We start from the raw sequence: 22,917 nt of genomic DNA, 5'->3' as shown, positions 1-22,917 counted from the left end.
GAGATATAACTGGTGACAGGTAGTGCCTTTGGGGATCACCCAGGTATAGATATCCAATAAGAGGTTAATATCCAAAATATATAAAGAACTCATACAACTTAATGAAAAAAAAACCTGATTGCAAAATAGGAAGAAGTCTGGAATAGACTTTTTTCCTAAGAAGACATGCAAATTACCTACAGTCAATGAAAAGACATTCAACATTACTCATCAGAGAAATGCAAATCAAAACCACAATGAGATTTCTACCTTAGACTGGTCAGAATGACTAATACCAAAGAGACAAGAAATGGCAGGTATCGGTGTTGATGTAGAGAAAAGGAAACTCTTGCAGACTATTTGGTAGGAATGTAAATTGGTACAGCCACTAGGGAAAACAGTATGGAGATTTGTCAAAAATTAAAAATAAAAATACGGTATGATCCATTTTACTCAAAGAAAATACAAACACTAATGTGAAAAGATATATGCATCTTAAGTTTCTAGCAGCATTCCTTACAATAGCCAAATTACAGTAGCAGCCCAAGTGTCCATTGATAGATGAATGGTTGAAGAAGATGTGGTATACATATAATGGAATGTTCCTCATCCATAAAAAAAGAATGAAATCTTACCATTCATGACAACATGGATGGACTTAGAGCATACGATGTTGAATGAAATAAGTCAGACAAAGAAAGACCAATACCATATGATTTCACTTCTACATGGAAGCCAAAAAAAAAAAAAAAAAACAACCAAGATAAATGAACAAACAAGTAGATTTGTAACTACAGAGAACAAACTGGTGGTTGCCAGAGGGCAGGGGGTGGAGTGGGAGGACGGGTACAATAGTGAAAAGGATTTGGAGGTACAAACTTCCAGTTATAAAATAAGTAAATCACAGGGATGGGAAGTACAGCATAGGGAATATAGTTAATAATATTGGAATAACGTTGTGTGGTGGCCGATGGGACAATACTTGGCGTGGTGGACACTTCATAATGTACATAATTGTTGAATCACTGTTGTACACCTGAAACTGATATAATATTGTATGTCAACTACACTTCAATTGAAAACTTAAAAATAATAAAATGGCTTTGAATTGGTGTCACTACAGGCAGCCCCCAATCTAAGAAGCTGCTGGATAATAAAGGTTTATTCTCTAAACTGTTGTTCAGAGCTCAGAATTTTTTTTCCATAGAAACACCATATGATGGAGCTCACTGATCAGACATGAAAGTTGATTTAACTACTTCAAATTCAACTAACCACTCTGTACAGTATTCTTCTCGTGGGAAGACCTATATCAAGTTCCAACTCACAATGTCAGGCACATTCCATGTCCCCCATCCACCTCCTTGCTCGTTTTTGAAATTCTCAGCAAAAACACCAGGACCTTCCTAATGGAATGAATGAGAATTCAGGTCTCCTGTCTCCGAATCCTTTTTGGAAGTTATCCCTTAATATCTGAACAAAAGGTAATGCTTGGGTCAGTCATTCTTAGGGTCTCTGAATTAGGAGAGTAGGGTGTTACCTCCACAAAAACGGAGCCTGTAGATTCTGACCTCCTCTATGGTGGGTCATAAGGGGTTAAGGCAGAGAGTATGATTGAAAGAACATTTACTATAGGTCAACAAATGTGAATTTGAATCTTGACCATTATCTATGTACACTTGAATGAATGACTTAACATATCTGGGTCTTACTTTTCATTTATTTAAAAAAATAATAAATAGGGGAACCTGAGTCCTCAGTCAGGCAAACATCTGACTCTTGATTTCAGCTCAGGTCATATTGGGCTTGCGAGATCCAACCCTGTGTCAGTCTCCACACTGGGTGTGGATCCTGCTTGGGGTTTTTTCTCTCTCTTTCCCTCTGCCCCTCTCCACATCTGTCTGTCTGTCTGTCTCTCTCTCTCGAATTAATTAATTAATTAATTAATAATAGTAATAAATAAATAGCATGTCAAATTTTTGGAAAGAAAGGTTTTAGCTTTCAAGAGAACTTCTAAGGAATCCATCCTCCCCAAATTAAGAACAAGTGGTCAAAAGGATCTGCTAAATTCTTTTAGCCCTGCCTTTTAAATTCTGAATCTAGTCTTTCTTAGAAGCTGCCTGACCATGATTTCCTCACTAACTGAGTATCAGGACCCTCCAAACTATCTGCTATCATTTTCTTCCTTCATATTAGTTAAACAATAAGCAGAATGACAAAAGTTTTATACCCTTTCTACATGATTTCCCATTCTCCAAAAATCTTTCTTTTTTGCTGTCATCAAAGATCTATCACTACGCAACCCTCCATTTCCAAATGAGCATTTACATTGACCGGACTTCTAGGTCTTCACTTGGTGTCTTGCAGAATTTCCCACCCCCCCATCTCCTCAATCAATCCATCCTTCTACTTCAATTTGCTTGACATGTTCCTTGCTCCTAAGAGTTTTGGACCCAAGACAAGTTGAAATCTAAGGTCAGCCCTCATAATTTAGGATCACTTTATTTTTTTTTCCTTTCAGGAAAAGGAGCACTTAATTGCTTATCCTGTGTGTGGAGCTACCATCTGGCTGGAGGAATCTGCGCCTCAGACTGTCTGGTGGGAGAATACAGAGTAGGAGAGGTACTGAGAGCTGGGCAGGCTGTGCCCTCCTCCATTTCTGCAGAGGTGTGGGAGGTCTTTCTGGGAAAATCAGGAAGTCTTACAATTCCCATGCTTGCTCTAGTTTTATAACCTTCTACCACCGCATCACAGAAGGGTGCTACCCACCTGTAGCCTTCATCTCCAAGCAACTGAGATGACCTAAGATAAATAATGGGGAAGTTAGATAATGAGGACCTCAGATTTATCTCTACATTCATTGCTCATGATCTTAAAAGTTTCGGTGCCACTTAAGAATATTGTATCAGAGATTAAAAAAATATTAGGGTGCCTGGGGGCTCAATCAGTTGAGCATCGGACTCTTGATTTTGGCTCAGGGTCATCATCTCAGGGTCCTGGGATCAAGCCCCAGGTCAGGTTCTACGTTCAGTGTGAAGTCTGCTTGAGATGCTCTTTCCTTTTCCCTCTGGTCCTTCCCCACTCAACACCCCCCCCCCAATAAATAAATCTTAAAAGAAAGAAGAAATATCTTCTCTCCTACTCCTCTGCTATCTGACCTGAAATGCCTGAATAATGTCAAAACTACACAACTGCTGTGGGCCTTCCATTTCCTCCACCCTGCCCAGTGTATTAAGAGAGATATATTTCATTTCCTTGCCTAGAAACCAGGGAAATTCTGAATTCACTAACTTCTTGTGCTTCCAGTAGAAACTAAGCAAATCTCTCCACGGTGAAGTTAACATGACCCAACGTATTCACATAGGAGTTCACTTTTCATCCTTCCACCTTGGAGAAACTCCTCAATTTCAGAGAGATTAGATAATTTGCGAATGATCACCTGGGTAGTAAGTAACCAAGTTGGGATATTGAACCCAGGGGTCCTGACAGCTAACCCAGGATTTGGTAAGACAATCACAGCTGAGACAGGACCCTATCAGCACCTGAAATGTGCTCAAAGGTTCAACAAAGGCAATTTCCATTCCTTTCTTTTCTACCATACCACCCTTCCAAAGCACGGAAGTAAAACAGGAAGACATCGACATTTTTAGCACCACTGAAGCAGCCTCTTGTCAGGAGGGAGGCCACTTTCTCCTTATCTTTTATTTTACTGTTTTAGCTAAACAGTCACAAATATTATGATGGGGCAGGGTCACACGCGGCATCTAACAGCACAGAGGCCAAGTGGACTAATGAGTGCAGGTGTCAGGTCAAAGAAAACCCCAGGGCAGATCTGATGAAACGTGGCATTTGATGGGTCACCTGTGTTGGTGACATTGGAGCAAGGTGCTGGGGATTCTCTCAACTAGGACAGCACAAAAAGAGGGTCCCTGCCCCTCAGCTGTCTGGGCTGTTGCCATGTGGGAGTGATGACCGTGTTGACAGTCTAGTTTTTAAAGAGAAACTAGGAACTGATTTACAAGTGAAATATCCCAGTTTTGAAATGTGGGCAATGAACTGAAAATTTTATAAAGGGTGAAGGTCCATTTCATAATGAGCCAGACACAACTTGTCCTTGACCAGGTACAGCACATGAGCTGTCTGTTCTGTAACTTGTGCGGTTCTAGAAGCCTGTTCTCCCACTGTTGTTACCAGAGGATCTCAGATGCAGAGACCCAGCAGTGGTTTCCCCCAAGTGCAGCCAGGTGGGTCTTTCACCTTAAACCGTGAAAGTGGACCCAGAACAAGCTGTCTTTCTTCTGTCCCCTACATGCCTCCCTTCCTCATGGAGACAAGATGGAACTCCCACCTGGGAACTCCAGTGCCTTGTTGATTCCTCCACACTCAAAAAGAATCTCCCAATTGTTCTTACCAGGGGGAGAAGTTTAACTGTGAAAAATGTGATGGGAGCTGCGTGGAATGCAAGGGACCTGGCACTAAAAACTGTACCATGTGCCCTGCCAACCTGGTGCTGTTTGTGGATGACGGCCGTTGCCTACACTGCTGTAATGGGTCCGATTCCTCTAATGCCCAGGACTGCTGTGACTGCCGGAACACCACAGGTGAGCTGAGAGGAAGAGCAGCCTGCAGAGGAAGGGCCTAGACTCCAGAAGGGGATGAGAGCACAGGGGAGAGAGGATAGAAAGTTCTGGAGAACAAATAGAGTGATCTTTTTATTGAATGCCTGCTATGTGCTTACCATCCCTAAAACTTTCTGTCCATCAACTCATAGAAGTAGATCCTTTAAAATTTTTTTAAAAACATTTATTTATTTATTTCAGAAAGAGAGTGTGAGAGCACAAGTCAGGGGAGGGACAGAAGGAGAGGGAGAGACAGAATCTTCAAGAAGACTGCCTGCTGAGTGTGGAACCCAACTCGGGGCTTGATCCAAAGACCCAGAGGTCATGATCTGAGCTGAAATCAAGAGTCAGCCAGTTAACCAACTAAGCCATCCAAGTGCCTCTAAGTATATTTTTTGAAAGGAATCTCTACACCCAACCTGGGGCTCTAACTCATGACCCCAAGAGTCTCATGCTCTATCTACTGAGCCAGCCAGGCACCCCTATAAGTAGGTATTCTTAATCCCCTTTTGCAGATGAGGAGACCAAGATTCAAAGGGTTTGATTAGCATGTTCAAGTCCACCACAATGTTAAGGGCTCATCTGGAGTTAGACTGTAGGTCCTTCAGACTGCAAAGCCTGCATTCTTTCCACTACCGTGCCACCTCTAAGACAACGCGAGTTGGTCTAGAATCTCATCTTTTAAAAAAGATTTTATTCTACAGAAGAGAGAAAGCGCGCACACACACACACATGGGCACATGAATGAGGGGAGAGGGAGAGGGAGAATCTCATGCAGACCCCTCACTGAGCGTGGAACCAGACTCAGAGCTCAATCTTATGACTCTGAGATGATGACCTGAGCAGACAATAAGAGTCAGACCCTTCACAGACTGAGCCACCCAGGTGCCCCTAGAGTCTCTTATTTATAAACTTACTATCTTCTTTTCTATTCTTCTCTCCTGGGCGAGGGGGGGGGGAGGGGGAAGGAAAAGAATCAACTATCAAAGAAGCTGCTGTCAGTGTTACCTTGATTCTGCTATAGACTCATTCTATGGAAGTTAGCCCAAGTCTGGGGCTCCCCTTAGGGACTTAAAGCATTTTGTTTATTTTTTTTAAAGATTTTATTTATTTGACAGAGAGAGATCACAAGTAGGTAGAGAGGCAGGCAGAGAGAGAGGAGGAAGCAGGCTCCCTGCCAAGCAGAGAGCTCGATGCGGGGCTCGATCCCGGGACCCTGGGATCATGACCTAGCTGAAGGCAGAGGCTTTAACCCACTGAGCCACCCAGGCGCCCCGACTTAAAGCATTTTAAAAATGAACATTCGACAAAGGCTAAAAGGAAACAAAATTCCTTTTACCAATTCCCAGGCCCTCAACTCTCTCCTTCTCCCAACCCCATCCATATGTATATGGGTACTTGGGCTTCACAGGCCACAAACTCAGAAAGATCCCAAATGGAGTGATTCCTTCTTAAATAAATAAATAAATAAATAAATAAATAAATAGACAAATATTTAGTTAGTTATTTAGTTAGTTAGTTATAAAATTTTTGTATTTATGTGTTTATTATTATATATTTTTCCTCTTAAAATACATTCTCTAGTCCAGAAGCAGATCATTCCCTTGGGGTTCAGATATATCCTGGCCTGACAAAAAGACATCATATTTATATGAACCTGTCCATGTATAAGTGAAGAAAAGCTCCGACCCATACTGCTACTGACCATTTTTTAAAAAATTTTCCTTGTTAGCTTTTTCAATTAAATTCTAAAATCATCTTTCCAAAAACGAATGATTTCCTTCTTTTAGCTTTCCTACCCCCACAAATACCTGGTCTCTACAGCCTCTCATACATAACCACCGTCAGGGCCTGATTGCCTAATACCCACGTTACGTCAGCTAAGAATAATAACCCTCATTACATCAGTGGCTTTAAATGAAACCAGAAGTGGGTGCACACTGGATGCAGAGTTTCTCCAAGAGTGTTCCAACTAATAGCAGTTTAGTCAGCCTTCCTGGGCTTTCTGTGGCACTTGAAGATCTCCCTGGGACAACTCTACAAAAGTCTAAATACTCTTGATTACCTGCTCATTTTTTTTTACGGAGACACTCTGCTCCTTCAAAGAAACCAGATCACAGAAGCTGACCCTGACTCTGCAGACTTGAGCCTGGAGAAGAGAAAGACAGGATTGCATATGGCGCCCTAGTACCTGAAACAATCTCGAAACACCTTTTATTGATTCTCCTGCCCTAGGCCATATTTCTCTCCAAGCACCACACCCAGATTGCTTATCCATCCCTCTGGTGCTTTAATATCTCCTCCAGGGAAAAATTCTGTGCTGATATTGTTAATGTCAAAGGCAATTATGATAGTGCTATTATGTTAGAAGAGGAAATTCTGTTTGATGGGAAAAATCCCATGAGGATGAAAGTTTGAACAAAACAGGCAACTTATTTATCACTAGCAAAAAGAAAGGGAGGGGCGCCTGAGTGGCTCAGTGGGTTAAGGCCTCTGCCTTCAGCTCAGGTCATGATCCCAGGGTCCTGGGATCGAGCTCCGCATCGGGCTCTCTGCTCAGCGGGGAGCCTGCTTCCTCCCCCCACCTGCCTGCTGCTCTGCCTATTTGTGATCTGTCAGATAAATAAATAAATAAATAAATAAGGATAAATACACAGTGCTGGTGAATCAGACCTAATTGACCAGTACGTAATAAGCAAAAATAATGGCCCCTCAAATAACTGGCAGCAGAATTAAATCCATTAAGCTAGTGTATATAATACACCTAGAATCTCATAGAAGAATCCTGGGGGCAGACTCTGGTGGTTCAAAAACCACTTACGGAAAACTTACCCTGTATTTCAACTTGTACATCCAACAGAGCCTGCTAGTTTTTTCCCCGGTGCTCTCATACTCTTTCACTGGTGGATGAACAAAAGGGGGACAACAGGGGGCAGGGTTCTCAACTTTAGAAATCGTCCTTATGATACAGGAGTATCCTATCCCTCAACTTGGTTGTCAGAATTTTGAGAAGTTACGTCTCTTCCTATCAGAGTAGGGCTACAGAAATGCATGACCCCAAAAACACAGTTGTCAGAGTGTATGCCCAAATGTCTCCAGTCCCTAGCATGCAATCTGGATTCCTGGGTTCAAATTTTAATTGCTCCACAGACAAGCTTTTACCTCTGACAGGCAACAGTTCATGTCCTCTCTGTGGGTCTCAGTTTCCTCAACTGTCAAGCAACAGACTGACCTAATTTTTTTTTTTTTTGTATCATCACATTGCGTTCTGACTGACTAGAGTCAGTCAACTTGGTTTTTTTTTTTTAAAGATTTTATTTATTTATTTGACAGACAAGAGATCACAAGTAGGCAGAGAAGCAGGCAGAGAAAGAAGAGGAAGCAGGCTCCCCACAGAGCAGAGAAACCAATGTGGGGCTCCATCCCAGGACCCTGGGATCACAACCTGAGCAGAAGGCAGAGGCTTTAACCCACTGAGCCACCGAGGCGCCCCTCAACTTGGTATTTAAAACAAATCTCCAGGGGTCCCTGCATGGCTCAGTTGGTTGAGTGTCAGAATCTTGATAATTAGCTCAGGTCCTGATTTCAGGGTCATGAGTTCAAGCCCCATGTTGATTTCCACACTGGGCACATGGAGCCTACTTTAAAAAATAATAATAAATAATAAAACAAATCCTATTCTCAAGCTGATTTACCTTTTCTCTATATTTAGCTATGAAGAGTCTGTCCTGCCAGTCTTCAGGTCATTTCCTGGGTTACTTACATTAATGTGGATGTTATCTAGATGGGATACTCCACTATCTTCTCCAGAAGTCTGACCTAATTAATTTCTAAGGCTCCCCCACAACTCTAAAAGTCAATGGTTTGGGTGCACCTGACTGGCTCAGTCAGGTAGAACAAGTGATTCTTGATCTCGGGGTTGTGAGTTTGAGCCCCATGTTAAGCATAGATAGAGACTACTTAAAAAAAAAAAAAAGTCAATGGTTTTATAATCTTCTCTGCCCTTTAATATTGGACCAGGTTGAAGGGTACCTGAGGAAAGGAATCAGTCTTACAGAAAGTCAGAGTTGAAACAAAAAACAGAGCATTTAGCAGTAATTGAAGCACGGTCCAAGATGGAGTATTTTATTAAGAAGGAAATAGAAGAATCAATTGGTCAGGTTGGATACCTGGTGACTGACTCATTAGGTGTGAGGGGACTCTATGTCTCAAATGATCTTCAGCGTAGAAGGGTTTGTTGAACTCGTCCGACACAAACAGGGACTCTCAGGAGGTACATGGTACAATTCTGTAGAGTGTTGTGCCCTCTAGGAAAATCAGAGGTAATGATTCTGCCATTTTAGTTTTCAAAGATAAAGCAAAGCTTTTTATTTCAGAAGCTAGTTTTCCTCATTGCTTTTCTTCTCTCCCATTCTTCCCCACTCTGCTCTTTCTCTGGGGTCTTCTTCCAACAGAGGAGTGTATCTTTCAAGCAAGTGACATTGGGCCTGCCAGTGAACATACCAAGATAACCCTGCTCATCACCTCCTCCATTATGCTGGTGCTTCTGCTCGGGGCAGCTGTGATCGTCTGGAGGAAATCGCGGGGCCGAGTCCAGCCAGTGGCGAAGGCCGGCTATGAGAAGCTGGCCAACCCTAGCAAGTCCTATGTTTCCTATAAGAGCAGCCATAGTGAGAACACCAGCTTTGAAGAGGATCAGGTGATTGAGTATAGGGACCGGGACTATGATGAGGATGATGATGATGACATCGTTTACATGGGCCAAGATGGCACTGTTTACCGGAAATTTAAGTATGGGCTTCTAGATGATGATGATGAGGATGAGTTGGAATATGATGATGAGAGTTACTCCTACCAGTAGACAAGAGCCCCCCACCCTATGGGGAAATCCTGCCCCATTCCACTCACAGGCATGCATGTGAGTGTTATAGTTTGGGGGTTTTATCCCCATATACTGGGCTGATGTGTGGGTGTTTGTCTTGTCTCTTAACCATGAGTCCAACTAGAGTATGTAAGAGTATGTAAGAATGCTGAAATAATTTGTTCTTCTTTTGAGTGGTTAAACTCAGTTAACCATAACTGAGGAACAAGGATAAAATTCAGAGAGATTTCCCTCAAAATAATCAAAATACAGGAAGTTAAAAAAAAGTGAGATTTGTACATTTCATGAGATTAAAAAAAAGTGGACCTTTGTTTCTGTTAGGAATTCTGTTTCTCAGCTATCCTATGGAGACACTTGCTGTCTTCTAGGATTCTGGTATTTCTGTAAATGATTTGAGGGGTGGGGGATGGGGAGACAAAAGAGTTGTTTGTTTCAGGGAATCTTCCTCCCCTGTTAGTGTCATCTTTAGGCAAAGGTTGGTTCTTTTTGGGTCATCTAAAGAGGGTCCTCCTCCTCCTGCTACTTATCATTCCCCTCCAGACTGCCCCTGAGGAGATGATGATACTACCTGGGCTAAAGGGGTTCCCAACCTACTTAGAGATGAGGAAAGAAAAGGGAGTCAGCATCAGAACCAAGGAGCCCTGTGCTCGCTGGGCTCTGATTCTTCTGCAGGCATCCACAGCCAGTCTGTTCTAGGGACAAGCAAGTTCGGGCAGAACATAGGTAGCAGCAAGCCAGCAGGACAGAAATCATTACATTTCCAAGAATTGCAGCATTACACCCTCATAGTTTTCTAAGAGCTTCTGCGGTGGGAAACACCCACTAAAGACATCAAGTAATAGAGAAAAATGGTAGAGTTAACCTAACATAAATGGGGGTAAAATGACAAGAACTGCATCCACTCTGGAAAAACAACAAACAACTTTGTAGCTTTCATTGAGAGCCTGTCATGGACCTGAGAACTCACGGTAGAAAAAGTTGGAAAGGATTCTAACATGGAAAATCCCAAAGCCCTGCTGGCTAGTGTTAGCCCAACCTTCTAGCACTCTCTATCGCTAGGATCCATTTCTAGACATCCTAGGCTCTCCTTGGTCCATGCTCTTGTCAAGTACAGGTTCAGGTTTGTGCACTGGGCCATTGTCTACCAACAGTAACACAAAGAGAGGGGCTCTTACCATGTGAAATTACATAAACCAGGTTTTACGGATTTTCTTGTCCAAGCAGAAGTTACAGGCAGTGCAGGCAGGGGACCACAAAAAAAAAAAAAGAATGGCATTTTCAGACGACAATGCTGCTCATAAAAACATTTATCGCACACCTCCTATAGGTATCGAGATAATTCCTTTAAGAAAAAAGTCACTTCACTTAGTATTAGGACTTAATGGGGTAGGTACTGTTACTACCCTGTTTTTATAGGAAACCTAAGACTTTTTTTTTTTTTTTTTTTTTTTTTTTTGACAGGGAGAAATCACAAGTAGATGGAGAGGCAGGCAGAGAGAGAGAGAGAGGGAAGCAGGCTCCCTGCCAAGCAGAGAGCCCGATGCGGGACTCGATCCCAGGACCCTGAGATCATGACCTGAGCCGAAGGCAGCGGCTTAACCCACTGAGCCACCCAGGCGCCCCTAGGAAACTTAAGACTTTTGAGAGGTTAAGAAAGAGCCCAAGGTCACAGAAGGCTAATCGGGATTCCAGCAAAAAGAATGACCCTGATGGGCATATACTTAATAGCTATGCTATACTGGCATAAAATAAGAAGCAACCTAAATATAGTATAAAAGGGTGGTTATTATTTTATTTCATGATATGGCAACTATATTATCTTTACTAAATTCATGCATTTTTCTTTTCTTTTAACATAATGTATCACGGACACAGGAAATCTCAGTGAAAAAGCCTTCAGAGTACTGAAGGCCTCCATGTTTCTTAGGGGAGTGCTCGTAAAACAAAGGTTGGCAAACTTTTTTCTGGAAAGGGCCAGATAGTAAATACTTAAGGCTTTGCACAACAATCAACTCGGCCATATGGCACTAATGCAGCCAATCCAGAACAAATAGGTGGGCCACATTCCAATTAAACTTTATTTATGGGTGCTGAAATTTGGACTTAAGGCAATTTCCACAAATCATGAAATACTGTTCTTCTTTGATTTTTTTTTTTTCTTCCAGAACTTATAAAGGTAAAACCATTCTTAGCTTGGGGAAGTTCAAAATCAGGTAATGGTCCAGACTGGCCAACAGCCTACAGACTGTTGACCTCATCTTTAAAAAAAAAAAAAAACCTTAAGAATCCATGTGTATTTATACACACATGTTTCCAACAGTTTGATCATTTAAAATCATCCCTTCCAAATCTATCATCTGAAGTTCTGATAGTGCCCTTTTTGATTCTTAGAAAATAAAAATGGATGTAGGATAGCCATCATATCAATAGGAGACTTCTTTATCCCTTCCTGGGTAATTACAGAATGTAGACTAAGCAAGAGTAATTTTGTTCATTCTGTGTTGGTTTTCTTCCCTGGTAATTCTGAAGCCCTGATAGACTGAGTTGTACATTTCTTTGTATAGCCTGGAAACGGTTTTCCAAGAAAAATCTGTGTTTATGATACACAGTTAAAGATTAAGTTAGGTTGAAATGACCTTGAATACCAAGAAAAACCTGTGTTGTTACTTTGTGTGAGCCCCAAAAAAAGGCCTGTGCTGTGTGTTGGTACAGTTTAACATCTTTCCTTCCTTGTTCTTGGTCATGCCACCTTATCCTGGGGCTTCTTTTGAACACTGTGCTAACAGATATCTAAAAGATAAATATGTGGTTGGAAAACAAACTCACTTTTTGGTTTTCTGTTTGCAAATAACTTGGAAATATTGAAAGGATCCTTATAGACTGGAAATGCACCAAGAGGCTGAGCAAGGGTTTGGAAAGTTCCAGTTCATAGACAGCAATTTAAAAATTGGACCCCAAATTAAATCAAGACCAGATAAATGCAAGGGGACTGGCTTATTCACAGCCTATTTCTGAGCCCATTGTGGGCCTGGTATTCTGATTTACCAAGTAAGAGACACAAAACAATGCTGTTTGTTTTAAAGATTTTTATTTATTTGACAGACAGAGATCACAAGTAGGCAGAGAGGCAGGCAGAGAGAGAGAGAGGGAGGCAGGCTCCCTGCTGAGCAGAGATTCCCAATGCAGGGCTCAGTCCCAGGACCCTGGGATCATGACCTGAGCCAAAGGCAGAGGCTTTAACCCACTGAGTCACCCACGCGCCCCAACAATGTTGTTTGTGAAGAGTGCTGTTTTTCCTTTTTATCCATCTACCTCCAATGACTGGAGCTAGTCATAGCTGTTATGAAACTTCTTCCTGAAGAACAGTCCAAACCATCTGTCAGCCCCACCATCACTGACTCAGTTAGGTTCCCAGTCTCTCTCATATGGACATTTCCTGCTTCCTCTTTCAGGAATTTCAGCCTTTTTTTCTCCCAATTTATCCCCTATCCCTGTAGCAAAGATCCACCAGATCTCTGGTCCACCCGGCCATTGCATCCAGAGCTCCCCACCATTCATGCTGACTTTGACATTCAAAACATTGCAAGACAGCCACTGCTCTCGCAGTGCCCACCCCTCCTTATTTCTCAGATTCCCCATCTGTCCTGAATTGCTTCTGAGTTCCCCAGGACCACATCTTAGCACTTCCTGTCCTTGGGAACACATGGTTCACTCTCCTTAGCATATTCTTCCCTCACCTTGACCAACTGGAAGTTTCCTTTAAAATCATGTTCCCTTCTTAAAACCTCTCTTGGGCGGTCTTCCTTGACCACCTTGAAGATGAATCACAGTCTCACCTCTCTGCTACCTAGATGCTCCGTGTATAGTTTTTCATATCATGTATCAGTACCTACTACTCAATTCTGTGAGGCGGCTACTATTCCCTTTCCAGAACCTATCACAGTGCCCAGAACTTGGTAAGCAATCAGGAGCTCTTGGTGGAGTTGAGCTTTAGGAAGACAGGACTCACATATATGAAACAACTGGACATTGATGATGGTATTGAGGGCAGGGTTAAGTGGGAAGGGGGAGGAGAGGTGGTATTGGTTAAGCAGGAGGAGTACAAGGTAACTGCAAATTAGAGCCTGTGGGGGGAGTGTTTCAAGGGGGAGATGTGTGCTTTGACTTGATTTGAAAAAGAGAATGTAGAAGATCTCCCTCAAAATATTCACTGGAGTTAATAAGTAGTTTGTCTGACTTTCCTGATGATAGTAGTGATAAGATTAATTTACCAAGTATACATTAAGAATCAACCATGGGGTGCCTGGGTGGCTCAGCTGGTTAAGCATCTGCCTTTGGCTCTGGTCATGATCCCAGAATCATTGGATCGAATCCCGCATCAGGCTCTCTGCTCAGTGGGGAGCCTGATTCTCCCTCTCCCTCTGCCTGCCACTCCCCCTGCTTGTGCTCTCTGTCCAATAAATAAAATCTCTTAAAAAAGAAAAAAAGAATCGCCCAGCATTGTTCTAGATGCTGGGGAACATCTAGATGCTGGGAAACACCAGCAAGTGGAACCCATCAGATCTTGGGCCTTAAGGAACTTGCGATCTAGCTGGGGAGAAAATAATTAATCATAAGAATACAACTATCATTTTTAATGCCTTCTATGTGCAGGCACGGTCATAGGCTCTTTTTTCATTTGATCTTAATTAATCTTTACAACACAACGGCTAGAGAGCAGTAATACGATCTCTTTTTCCAAAGGACACTCAAGGGGCCATCAGTGTGTCTGTGAGTGGTCCAACTGGGTGGGATCTGAGTTGAGGACTTTCCAGTCCCTATTTTTTTCTGCTGTACCACTCTGCTTATAAGTGAAGCAATCCTTGGATCTCTCCCATTTGGAGATTCATTTTAACTGCATGGAATTTGCCGAAACGACGACTCACCCGACGGTAAGGCCAGGGAAGCATGAAGGAGAGTCCACAGCTCAGGGGCATCATCTCACCCAGAGGCGCTATGAGCATCAAGGAGGAAAGCGATTATTTTAGGTAATCGTACACATTAACTATACATAAGTCAGCACATTAAACTCAAGATAAAGACTTGGGTCTTTACTGCATACATTTGATACTGAAAGAGACATTGCAAGATCTGTTCAGAGTTGAGGAGGTCTGCTTCAGAGTTCATGAAAAAAGAAACTGAAGTGTCTTACCCAAGCTTCGATGCCATCAGTTGAAATAAACAGTGGTCAGGCATTTTGCGCCAAAGTGTAATACATGTAAATAGACTGCGTTTCAGAGAGAAACATAAGAATTCTGTCAATGTGACTGGCACAGGCTTTGATTCTAACTGATGATCGTCACATATCAACAACATCTGGTAATAAATCAACATGACCAAAATTTAAGGATGTATTTGAGGTTTCACACTTAAAGCTACCTATGTCTACCCTGCATTGCTCTCAACACAGGCCAAAAAAAAAAAAAAAAAAAAGGCAGGTGGGAAAGGTCAAAAACCAATCATAAAGATGAGGAAAGATAAAAGGAATGACATCTATTTTGTTTATTCTATTGTCTTAGTGACCAACACACGCAGTGATACAAAGGCAAATATTCACTGAGTGCTTCCTGGTATAAAAATAATTACATATGTCTGGGCCTTCTGGACTCAGAGTACACACCAGAACTGGGTCCTGTGGCCACACTCAGCTGTAAGGAAGGCTTGAAAGCAAAAATCGGATCAAGAGTAATGAGATCGATTACCTTGTTGGGTTTAGAAAACTCATGACTCATCTTCTGGGACTTTGCTATCCACAATGAAAGTTTTCCCTTATCAAGGAAGAGAATAGGGCAGTGTGGCTGTTAGATAACCTAATAAGAACGTCTCCCACTCTAACAAAGGAGTACATTGAAAAGAGCTGATCCCAGCTGCCAAGGGAAATGATAGAAGGCTAATGAAATCATTCTGTGGAGCAAACATGTGTCTGTACAACAATGAGAATGCCAGAGCCCAACAAGACGGAGGTTGGGAGGATTCCCCTCTCTCTACATTATGGTAATCAGTGGAGCCTCCTCTCTGGCTAGGAGAGGGATTCTGCACCAAATAGAAATTCTGCTGTAGCCTTGAGGCTGCTTTCAGTTAAAAATTACAGAAGGGTCAACCCAAACTGGCTTCAACTCCAAAGGAAATTAGTGGCTCATTTGATCAAAAAGCCTAGGGTGGGATCGGGTGCTACTGGCAATGAGCTCAGCCCCAGGCTGCAGGTCCTGGACAGTCTCCACTGCCCCTCTGTCCTTTGCTGTGTTGGCCGCTTCTCACTGCAGACTTGTCCTCAAAGAGGCAGATTTTTCATAATCTTGGATCCACATCCTACAGGAAGAAGGCCCCACCCTACCCCAGGGCAAGTAAAAAAAAAAAAAAAAGTTCACGGTATCTCATCAGTTCTGAAAATGTATTTGCCAGTTTCTGTGGTGTAAATACACCCATTGTGGCCAATTTCAAGGTCGAATGTGATGTCCCTTGATGTGGAGCCTGGAAGAAATGTGAAGAAGCAAATCCTTACGGTATTTCTGCTATATACAGAGGCATGAGAGATAAAAACAGCCGTGGGGAGTGTAACTGATCGGAAAATGTAACATGATGGGGAAGTGAGGAGTTGGGGGTATCTGTTACCTGTGTGTCTAATACAGCTTCTTCAATTGTTAGTTTTAGAACTGAAGTTTTAATAATTGCCAAGTCTAACAACTGACTCAGAAGATTCCTGAACAATTAACAGCTGACTTTTGTAATCCCAGACAAGCCAGCTTCAACACACCACTTTTTTTCTTTTTTTTCACACCACTTTTTTTAGGTCGTATCTTTCCCTCTGATTTCTTTCTCTGTCAAATCTCCTAATCAGAAATTCCTGTCTTGTTTCCCTATTAGTTCCCCGACTCCAATGCCATCAGGAGGCAACAAAATAATGACTTGTTTGCTCGTTTCCACCAGCAAAGAAAAACTTAATGATGTTTTAGCAATGACTTTAAATTAAGCACACGATTCTGGAGTTCCGTCCATTGCTACCTGTAGTCGACATGGACTGCCTCATGTAATACTTGGGACAGGGTGAGCCAATGTACTCAGTTGTAGTACTGCATGACCAACTACCACAAATATGGCAGCTTAAAATAATACACATTATTATAAGTCTTTTTTTTTTTAATTTTGCTAATTTCAGAGAAAGATAGCATGAAGCGGGGGACGGAGGGAGAGGGAGAAGCAGACCCCCTGCTAAGCACAGAGCTGTATACAGCCTCGATCCCAGGACCCTGGAAGTGTGACCCGAGCAGAAGGCAGACACTTAACCGACAGAGCCACCCGGATCCCCCGATTTCACAGTTTTATAGGCCAGAAGTCCAGGTAGACTTGACTCGGTTCTCAGTTTATAGTCTCACAAGGGCAAAATCAAGATGCAAGCCTCCTGCCTGGAGGCTTTGGAGAAGAACTCATTTTGCAAGGTGTTCAGGCTGCGGGCAGAATTCAGTTTCCGGCTGGAGGTCAGAGGTCCTCACTTACTTTTCTGGCTACTGACCAGGGACCACGCCCAGCTCCTGGAGGCCACTCTGGGCTTGTGGATGGTCCCCAGCCCCTTTCAAAGCCAGCATCCATGCACTGAATCCTCACGCTTTGATTCCTTCTGACTCTCTCTTGCTATCGGCTGGAGAAAACTCTTTGCCTATTTTTTTTTTTAAGATTTTATTTATTTGACACAGAGAGAATGAGAGATCACAGATAGGCAGAAAGGAGGCAGAGAGAGAGAGGGAGAAGCAGGCTCCCTGCTGAGCAGGGAGCCCGATGTGGGGCTCAATCCCAGGACCCCAAGATTGTGACATGAGCCGAAGGCAGAGGCTTAACCCACTGAGCCACCAGGCGCCCCAACTCTTTGCTTTTAAAAGGCTTGCGTGATTAGGTTAGATCCACATGGAGAATCTCCCTTTGACTTTATTATAATTATTTTTTATATTATTATATATAATATTATAATTATACAGCATAATTATAGGCATGAGATCTCAGCACATGCACAATCCTGGGGATCTGAGTGGGAAATCTTTTTTTTTTTTTTTTAAGATTTTATTTATTTGACACAGAGAGAGAGAATATAAGCAGGGGGAGTGGGAGAGGGAGAAGCAGGCCTCCGGCAGAGCAGAGAGCCCAACATGGGGCTCAATCCCAGAACCCTGGGATCATGACCTGAGCCAAAGGCAGACACTTAAGGACTGAGCCACCCAGGCGCCCCTTGAGTGGAAAATCTTGAGGGGCCACTTTACGACTCTGCCTACCATAAAACTCTTCTGGGAATCAGTTTAGTAAAAACTGTGCTGAGTCTTTTCAGTATTTTTTCTATTTGAATCCACTAAGTCCTCACCAGGAAATACAAACAGTACCAAAGCATTTATAAAAAAGTTCTGCTTTTGTTTATAATTTAAAACTAGTTTACAGTACTCTAAAAGTAAGTTTATAAAGACTACACAAAATAAGCTATAATAGTTAATAGTTACATGTAATAATAAGCAAGATATAAAAGTTTATATATACTGCCATTTCAAGTGGATTTCTAAAATTAAAAACCTATGTAGATTATGTAAGCTGAACTGTAGAATGCAAATAAACATTATCTGCCCCCAGTGAGTTTAATATTAAGGTTAAAAAAAAAACAAATCTGTGTACAAATAAGGACAAAGTGAGGGACAGTGCAAACAAGGCAATGATTCGGGTGGGGGGAACCTACAGCAAAATCATTAGAACCCAGAGACTATGAGAAAAAGCAAATTGATGCCTTTACGTACTTTTTTGGGAGAAAAGCTGAGGGAGGTGTTTGGGAGAATAAAAGTGTCTGTCAGTCTCAGGAAGAGTGAGCACTAAGTCTCTATCTCAACTTTCCTGTCCTCTCTAAAATGACCGGCACGGTAGGGATGCCTGGCTCGCTCAGTTGGTAGAACCAGCAACTCCTGATCTCCAGGTGGTGTGTGAGCCCCATGATGGGTGTTGAGATTACATAATAAAAAATAGAACAGAATGATAAGCACTTCTCACATGAATTCGAACTCGCAGCTCTATTACAGCTACACGTGATAAAGGCCATCAGTCCTCCTGCAACCCGGGGGGTTAGGAGAAAGGCAAGACAGACCTGGCAAGCAGAGACTGTATTTGGGGGACCCCACTTTCTCTTCAGATCATTTCCCCCTCATGTTCATTTCTTAGGAACCCAACGAGCCTCAGTGGGAACGTTGCACAAGTGTTCACAGATTTGGCTCAGGGCCGGCCCCCCAAAAGTATGCCCTCACCTCAGTTTCAATAATTACATCTCACCCTGTCCATTTGTAAACTATTCCTAAATAGGAAGGCCCCCCTTTTTCTTAAATCTTTCCCCAATTAGACTCATCATGTCTGTATTCATTTTTATATAGACAATTTGGCATAACAGAAATACCATGACTTTGAGAGTTCAAGATTCCTGGGATAGAATTCCAGCTCTGACCCTTCCTTGTGTGGGATCTTGATCAAGTTACTGACGCTCTGATTCCTCACTATGGGTGAGGAAACTTGAACACCAGACCTCGCAAGGCTGCCATGCGGAATGAACAACATTACATATGCAAAGGGCCTGGTATACAGGAGGGGTTCTATAAATGCTAACTGCCCCCCCACTCCCTCCCACATCATTTTAGTGGCAGTGAAAGCTTGTTAATAGTCTCCCTCCCATGAACCCACATTTTGAAAGGATTTGTGAAGCAAGATTACATGAGGGAGAGAAAAGAAGACCTAACCTGCTCTACACACTTAATCTGGAAGCAAATACACACCAGCTCAGCACTTTGTAACAATGCTTTGGCAAAGCAAGCACGTTGGATGAGTGGTTTTATGTAAGCATATCATAAACCCGATTGTCTTACTTGATTTCTCAACAGACAGGGAAACAGGAGATTGTTCTTTCAGAAACCCAATGATTTGCTCCCAAGCCAGGAGGAAATCAAATCCTTTCCTCAATGAAATGAGGAAAGTTCTGGTTAAAGGGCCATACATGGGGCACCTGGGTGGCTTAGTGGGTTAAAGCCTCTGCCTTTGGCTCAGGTCATGGTCTCAGGGTCCTGGGATCGAGCCCCGCATCGGGCTCTCTGCTCGGTGGGGAGATTGCCTCCTCTTCTCTCTGCCTACTTGCGATCTCTCTCTGTCAAATAAAGAAATAAAATCATTTTAAAAAATAAAATAAAAGACCATATATTCAAAACATGTTGGTCAAATACATGACCTCTAATGAAATCTGTTCCTCTCTCTACACCTTCTCTTTTTCTAAAAAGCAACCAAGCTCTACCCCAGTAGAACACTATTTTGTTCTTGTTTTTTAATCATCTTCCACACCCAACACGGTGCTCGAACTCATGATCCTGAGATCAAGCGTTGCGCGCTCTCCCAACTGAGCCAGCCAGGCATCCCCACAGAATAGTCTCTTAATAGAAATCCTAGGGACACCTAGACTGTTTCAGGGAACCCACGCTCCTCCAATAAACCCCTTCTTTCTCCCCAAGTCATTACAGAGTCACGTTGGACTTTGCTTACGAAGCCAGGAATCTTGGGCACGTGCTGAGGACAGGGGCAGGGAAGGACAGCCATCCAGTCTATTTCTAGGTCACTTTGCCTGTGAGTCCATGTAGAAAAGTTTACAGCGTTTGAAAGCAGGCCTGTCCAGACGGTGGGGCTGAGAACTCATGCACGTGTCCTCGCCTTTGCCTCTGCAAAGTGAGTCGAAGACAGCCTGGCAGGCATCATGGTTCCCACTGCACGTGTCGGGCCAACGGACGCCCAGCAGCGAGGAGCTGTGGTGTGGACCTCAGACGTCAGCTTGCAACCCGGGCTGTAGCCACAGGTGAGGCCAACGCAGGAGATCCTAAATCAGGCAGCCAGGTGGAAGCCGTGAAAGTCCCCAGTCCGGGTGCCCAGAGAAGGTCCACAGGGTTCCCACTGACACTCGAACCGCATGGGTTGGGACCGCGTGGGTCCCCTTTCACACTAAGTACTAGACAGTATCGTGAATAGGTTTCCTCTTAGATTTTCTGAATGACGCCTTCCTTTCTGGAGTTTTCTTGTAATACAGCATTTAACACATGTAACATACAAAACATGTTCAGCGACTGCGGATGTTATCGGCTGCGCTTCCAGGCAAAGGTAGGCTGTTAGTAGTGAAGTCTGGGGGGAGTCAAAAAGCACAGGTGGGAGTTTTGGAGGCGTGGGCGAATGGGCGCCCCAACTCCGGTGCTGCCCAAGGTCAACTGTATTTTAGCCTGGGTTCCAGACTTCAGGTCTGGGGCTGGCCAGCTTCTAAGCGGGGGCTAGAGCGGTATTTTCAGTATTGATTTGCTCCTGCAACAAAGGAACACAGAAAGCAAACCAAATTGCTCATCAGCAAGTGGTCGGGCAAGGGGGTTTTCAGTGGGACTTTGTGATGCCCATCCTGGGCCTGTAAGGGACCTTGCGGGATCTCGGTGACCGAGGCTCTAAAGACGCTGTGTTCCCCAATCTCTCAGCCTGGGATCGGAAGTTTTATTCCCCACAATCCTTCTGGCCAGACTCCACCAGAGTCCTTTATTGCTTCCGTGACTTTCCTTTGGAGCACAGCTGTAGAACATCTGGCTAATTTCTCCATCCTGGTTTTCCACTGATTTTCATTTTTAAAGAGTTGTTTGCTGTTGGCCTGTGAGACCAGTTTCACCCCCTGTAGCAGATCTCTGGTGGCCTTAGATAAGCTTGGATCTGTACGTTTAGCTTGTGAGCAGGAAAGGACCTAGCTCATGGGAAAGTCTGTTGTAAGCGGGAAGATGCTACACCCAAGTTATCCTTCCTCTGTTCACCTGTGCGGTCACTTCTTGGGTAGAAACTGGAAGAAATCAAACAATAATCCTGTGGCCAGCAATCTGGAGGTGGTTTCTCAGAAAACTGGGTGGCTTCATAATCCATGGGGCCCGGCGTAAAAATTAAGAATTTTAGTGAGCAGCGGAGCAGGGAATCCAAGCCTGGGGCCCTTGCCCTTCAAAGCCACAAGCCCTATACGACGGCGCAGGTGGCTTGCCCCTGACGCTGGACGCGACTTCGGTATGTCTTCAGAACCACGCAAGCCTTGCCAAATGTATCAGTTACCATATCCGCCTCCAACCGCCCGGAGGTCTAAGAATTTAGATACAAAGGTGGAGGGGTTGGAGGAGAGGGAAGAAGAGCTCTTTAAGATCTACAGAATACAGAGCTTTAAGGAAAAACCCAAGGAAGATGGCTTGGTATAGAAGAATAGTTTGTTTTCAGCCGTAAGAAGATGCATTAAAAGAGAGCTGCTCTCCACTCTCAGGCCCTCCGCATTCCCACGGTAGCCTGCGTGACACTGGCCATGTTGTCTCAGGTCACGGGTATGGCTGTGCCTCCTGGACTGTAACTTATAAAACCGCACACCACCAGCTCAAGTGGAAACTTCTCCTGGTGCCCTTTTTTTTTTTTTTTTTTTTTAAGATTTTATTTATTTATTTGTCAAAATGAGAGAGAGAACACAAGCAGGCAGAGCGGCAGGCAAAGGCAGAGAGAGAAGCAGGCTCCCCACTGAGCAAGGAGCCCGATGCGGGACTCGATCCCAGGACCCTGGGATCATGACCTGAGCCGAAGGCAGCGGCTTAACCAACTGAGCCACCCAGGCATCCCACTTGGTGCCATTTTTAAAGATGGTTCTTAGCCCTTCAGAGCTCATACTGACATGGGCCTCCCCTACAGGCAGATGTAGACGCCTTCCAAGGCAATGGGTAGGGAGGGCTTTACTTGTCCCAACTCAACCTTTTCTTTTTTCCTGGTTTCGACTCCCTCTGGGCTAAAAACGAAACCAAGAAAGATCCCCCACCCAGTCGGTTGGTTCATTTCCTCTGCAAGCTGCTCTGGAGCCTACTACACCTCTTAAAGGTTAGGAGGGGGCGGAGGAAGGGCCGGTCAGGCTGACCCAGAGTGACCTCCCTCGTCTTGTGACATCAGAGCCCTGTTTACATAGCCGGGGGCCTGGCTCCGCACGGAGGGAGGGCAGAAACCACAGCACATCCCCCACTCTTTTTGCTGCTGGCATCTCAGCTGCTCTGAGACAGGGAAGGACGAGATCTGGGACTCTCCTCTCTCATTTGGCACCATCTGTTTCCTTTCTCCTTCCTTTCCGGAAAACTCTTTTCAGTAAACACAGTGAAATAAAACACCAGAAAATATATACAAGAACAAATTCATCTTTTCCTGAAATGCTGGCTTTTGGAGACGTTCGGTATCTGCAGGAAAGTCTCCAGTGATGCTTTTTCTTCCACCATTTGGAAGGTACTGGGGGAAAAATGAAGGGACGTGATGCTCCTTTCTTTACTACATCTGGGTGAGGTGAGAAGAGTCCGTGATTCCTTCTCTGGAAAGGCA

The 22,917-nt window shown here is 43.7% G+C and overlaps 1 protein-coding gene across 2 annotated transcripts in view; it reads left to right on the top strand.

Annotated features, from left to right (window-relative positions):
- PCSK5 (proprotein convertase subtilisin/kexin type 5) overlaps positions 1-9,757 on the top strand; it is a 449,406-nt gene extending 439,649 nt beyond the window's left edge. For both annotated transcript variants that reach the window (XM_032308751.1, XM_032308750.1), the window contains 3 exons: positions 2,501-2,601; positions 4,394-4,580; positions 9,053-9,757. In XM_032308751.1, the coding sequence (XP_032164642.1) occupies positions 2,501-2,601; positions 4,394-4,580; positions 9,053-9,459 (695 nt within the window). In that variant the 3' untranslated portion in view covers positions 9,460-9,757. The remainder of the gene's footprint in view (positions 1-2,500; positions 2,602-4,393; positions 4,581-9,052) is intronic.
- The last annotated feature ends 13,160 nt before the right edge of the window (positions 9,758-22,917 follow it).

Source organism: Mustela erminea, chromosome 12 (genome assembly GCF_009829155.1).
Source record: "Mustela erminea isolate mMusErm1 chromosome 12, mMusErm1.Pri, whole genome shotgun sequence".
NCBI classification, from domain to species: Eukaryota; Metazoa; Chordata; class Mammalia; order Carnivora; family Mustelidae; genus Mustela; species Mustela erminea.
Note: the sequence above shows the minus strand (reverse complement) of the source record. Positions and strands in the feature narration are given on the sequence as shown.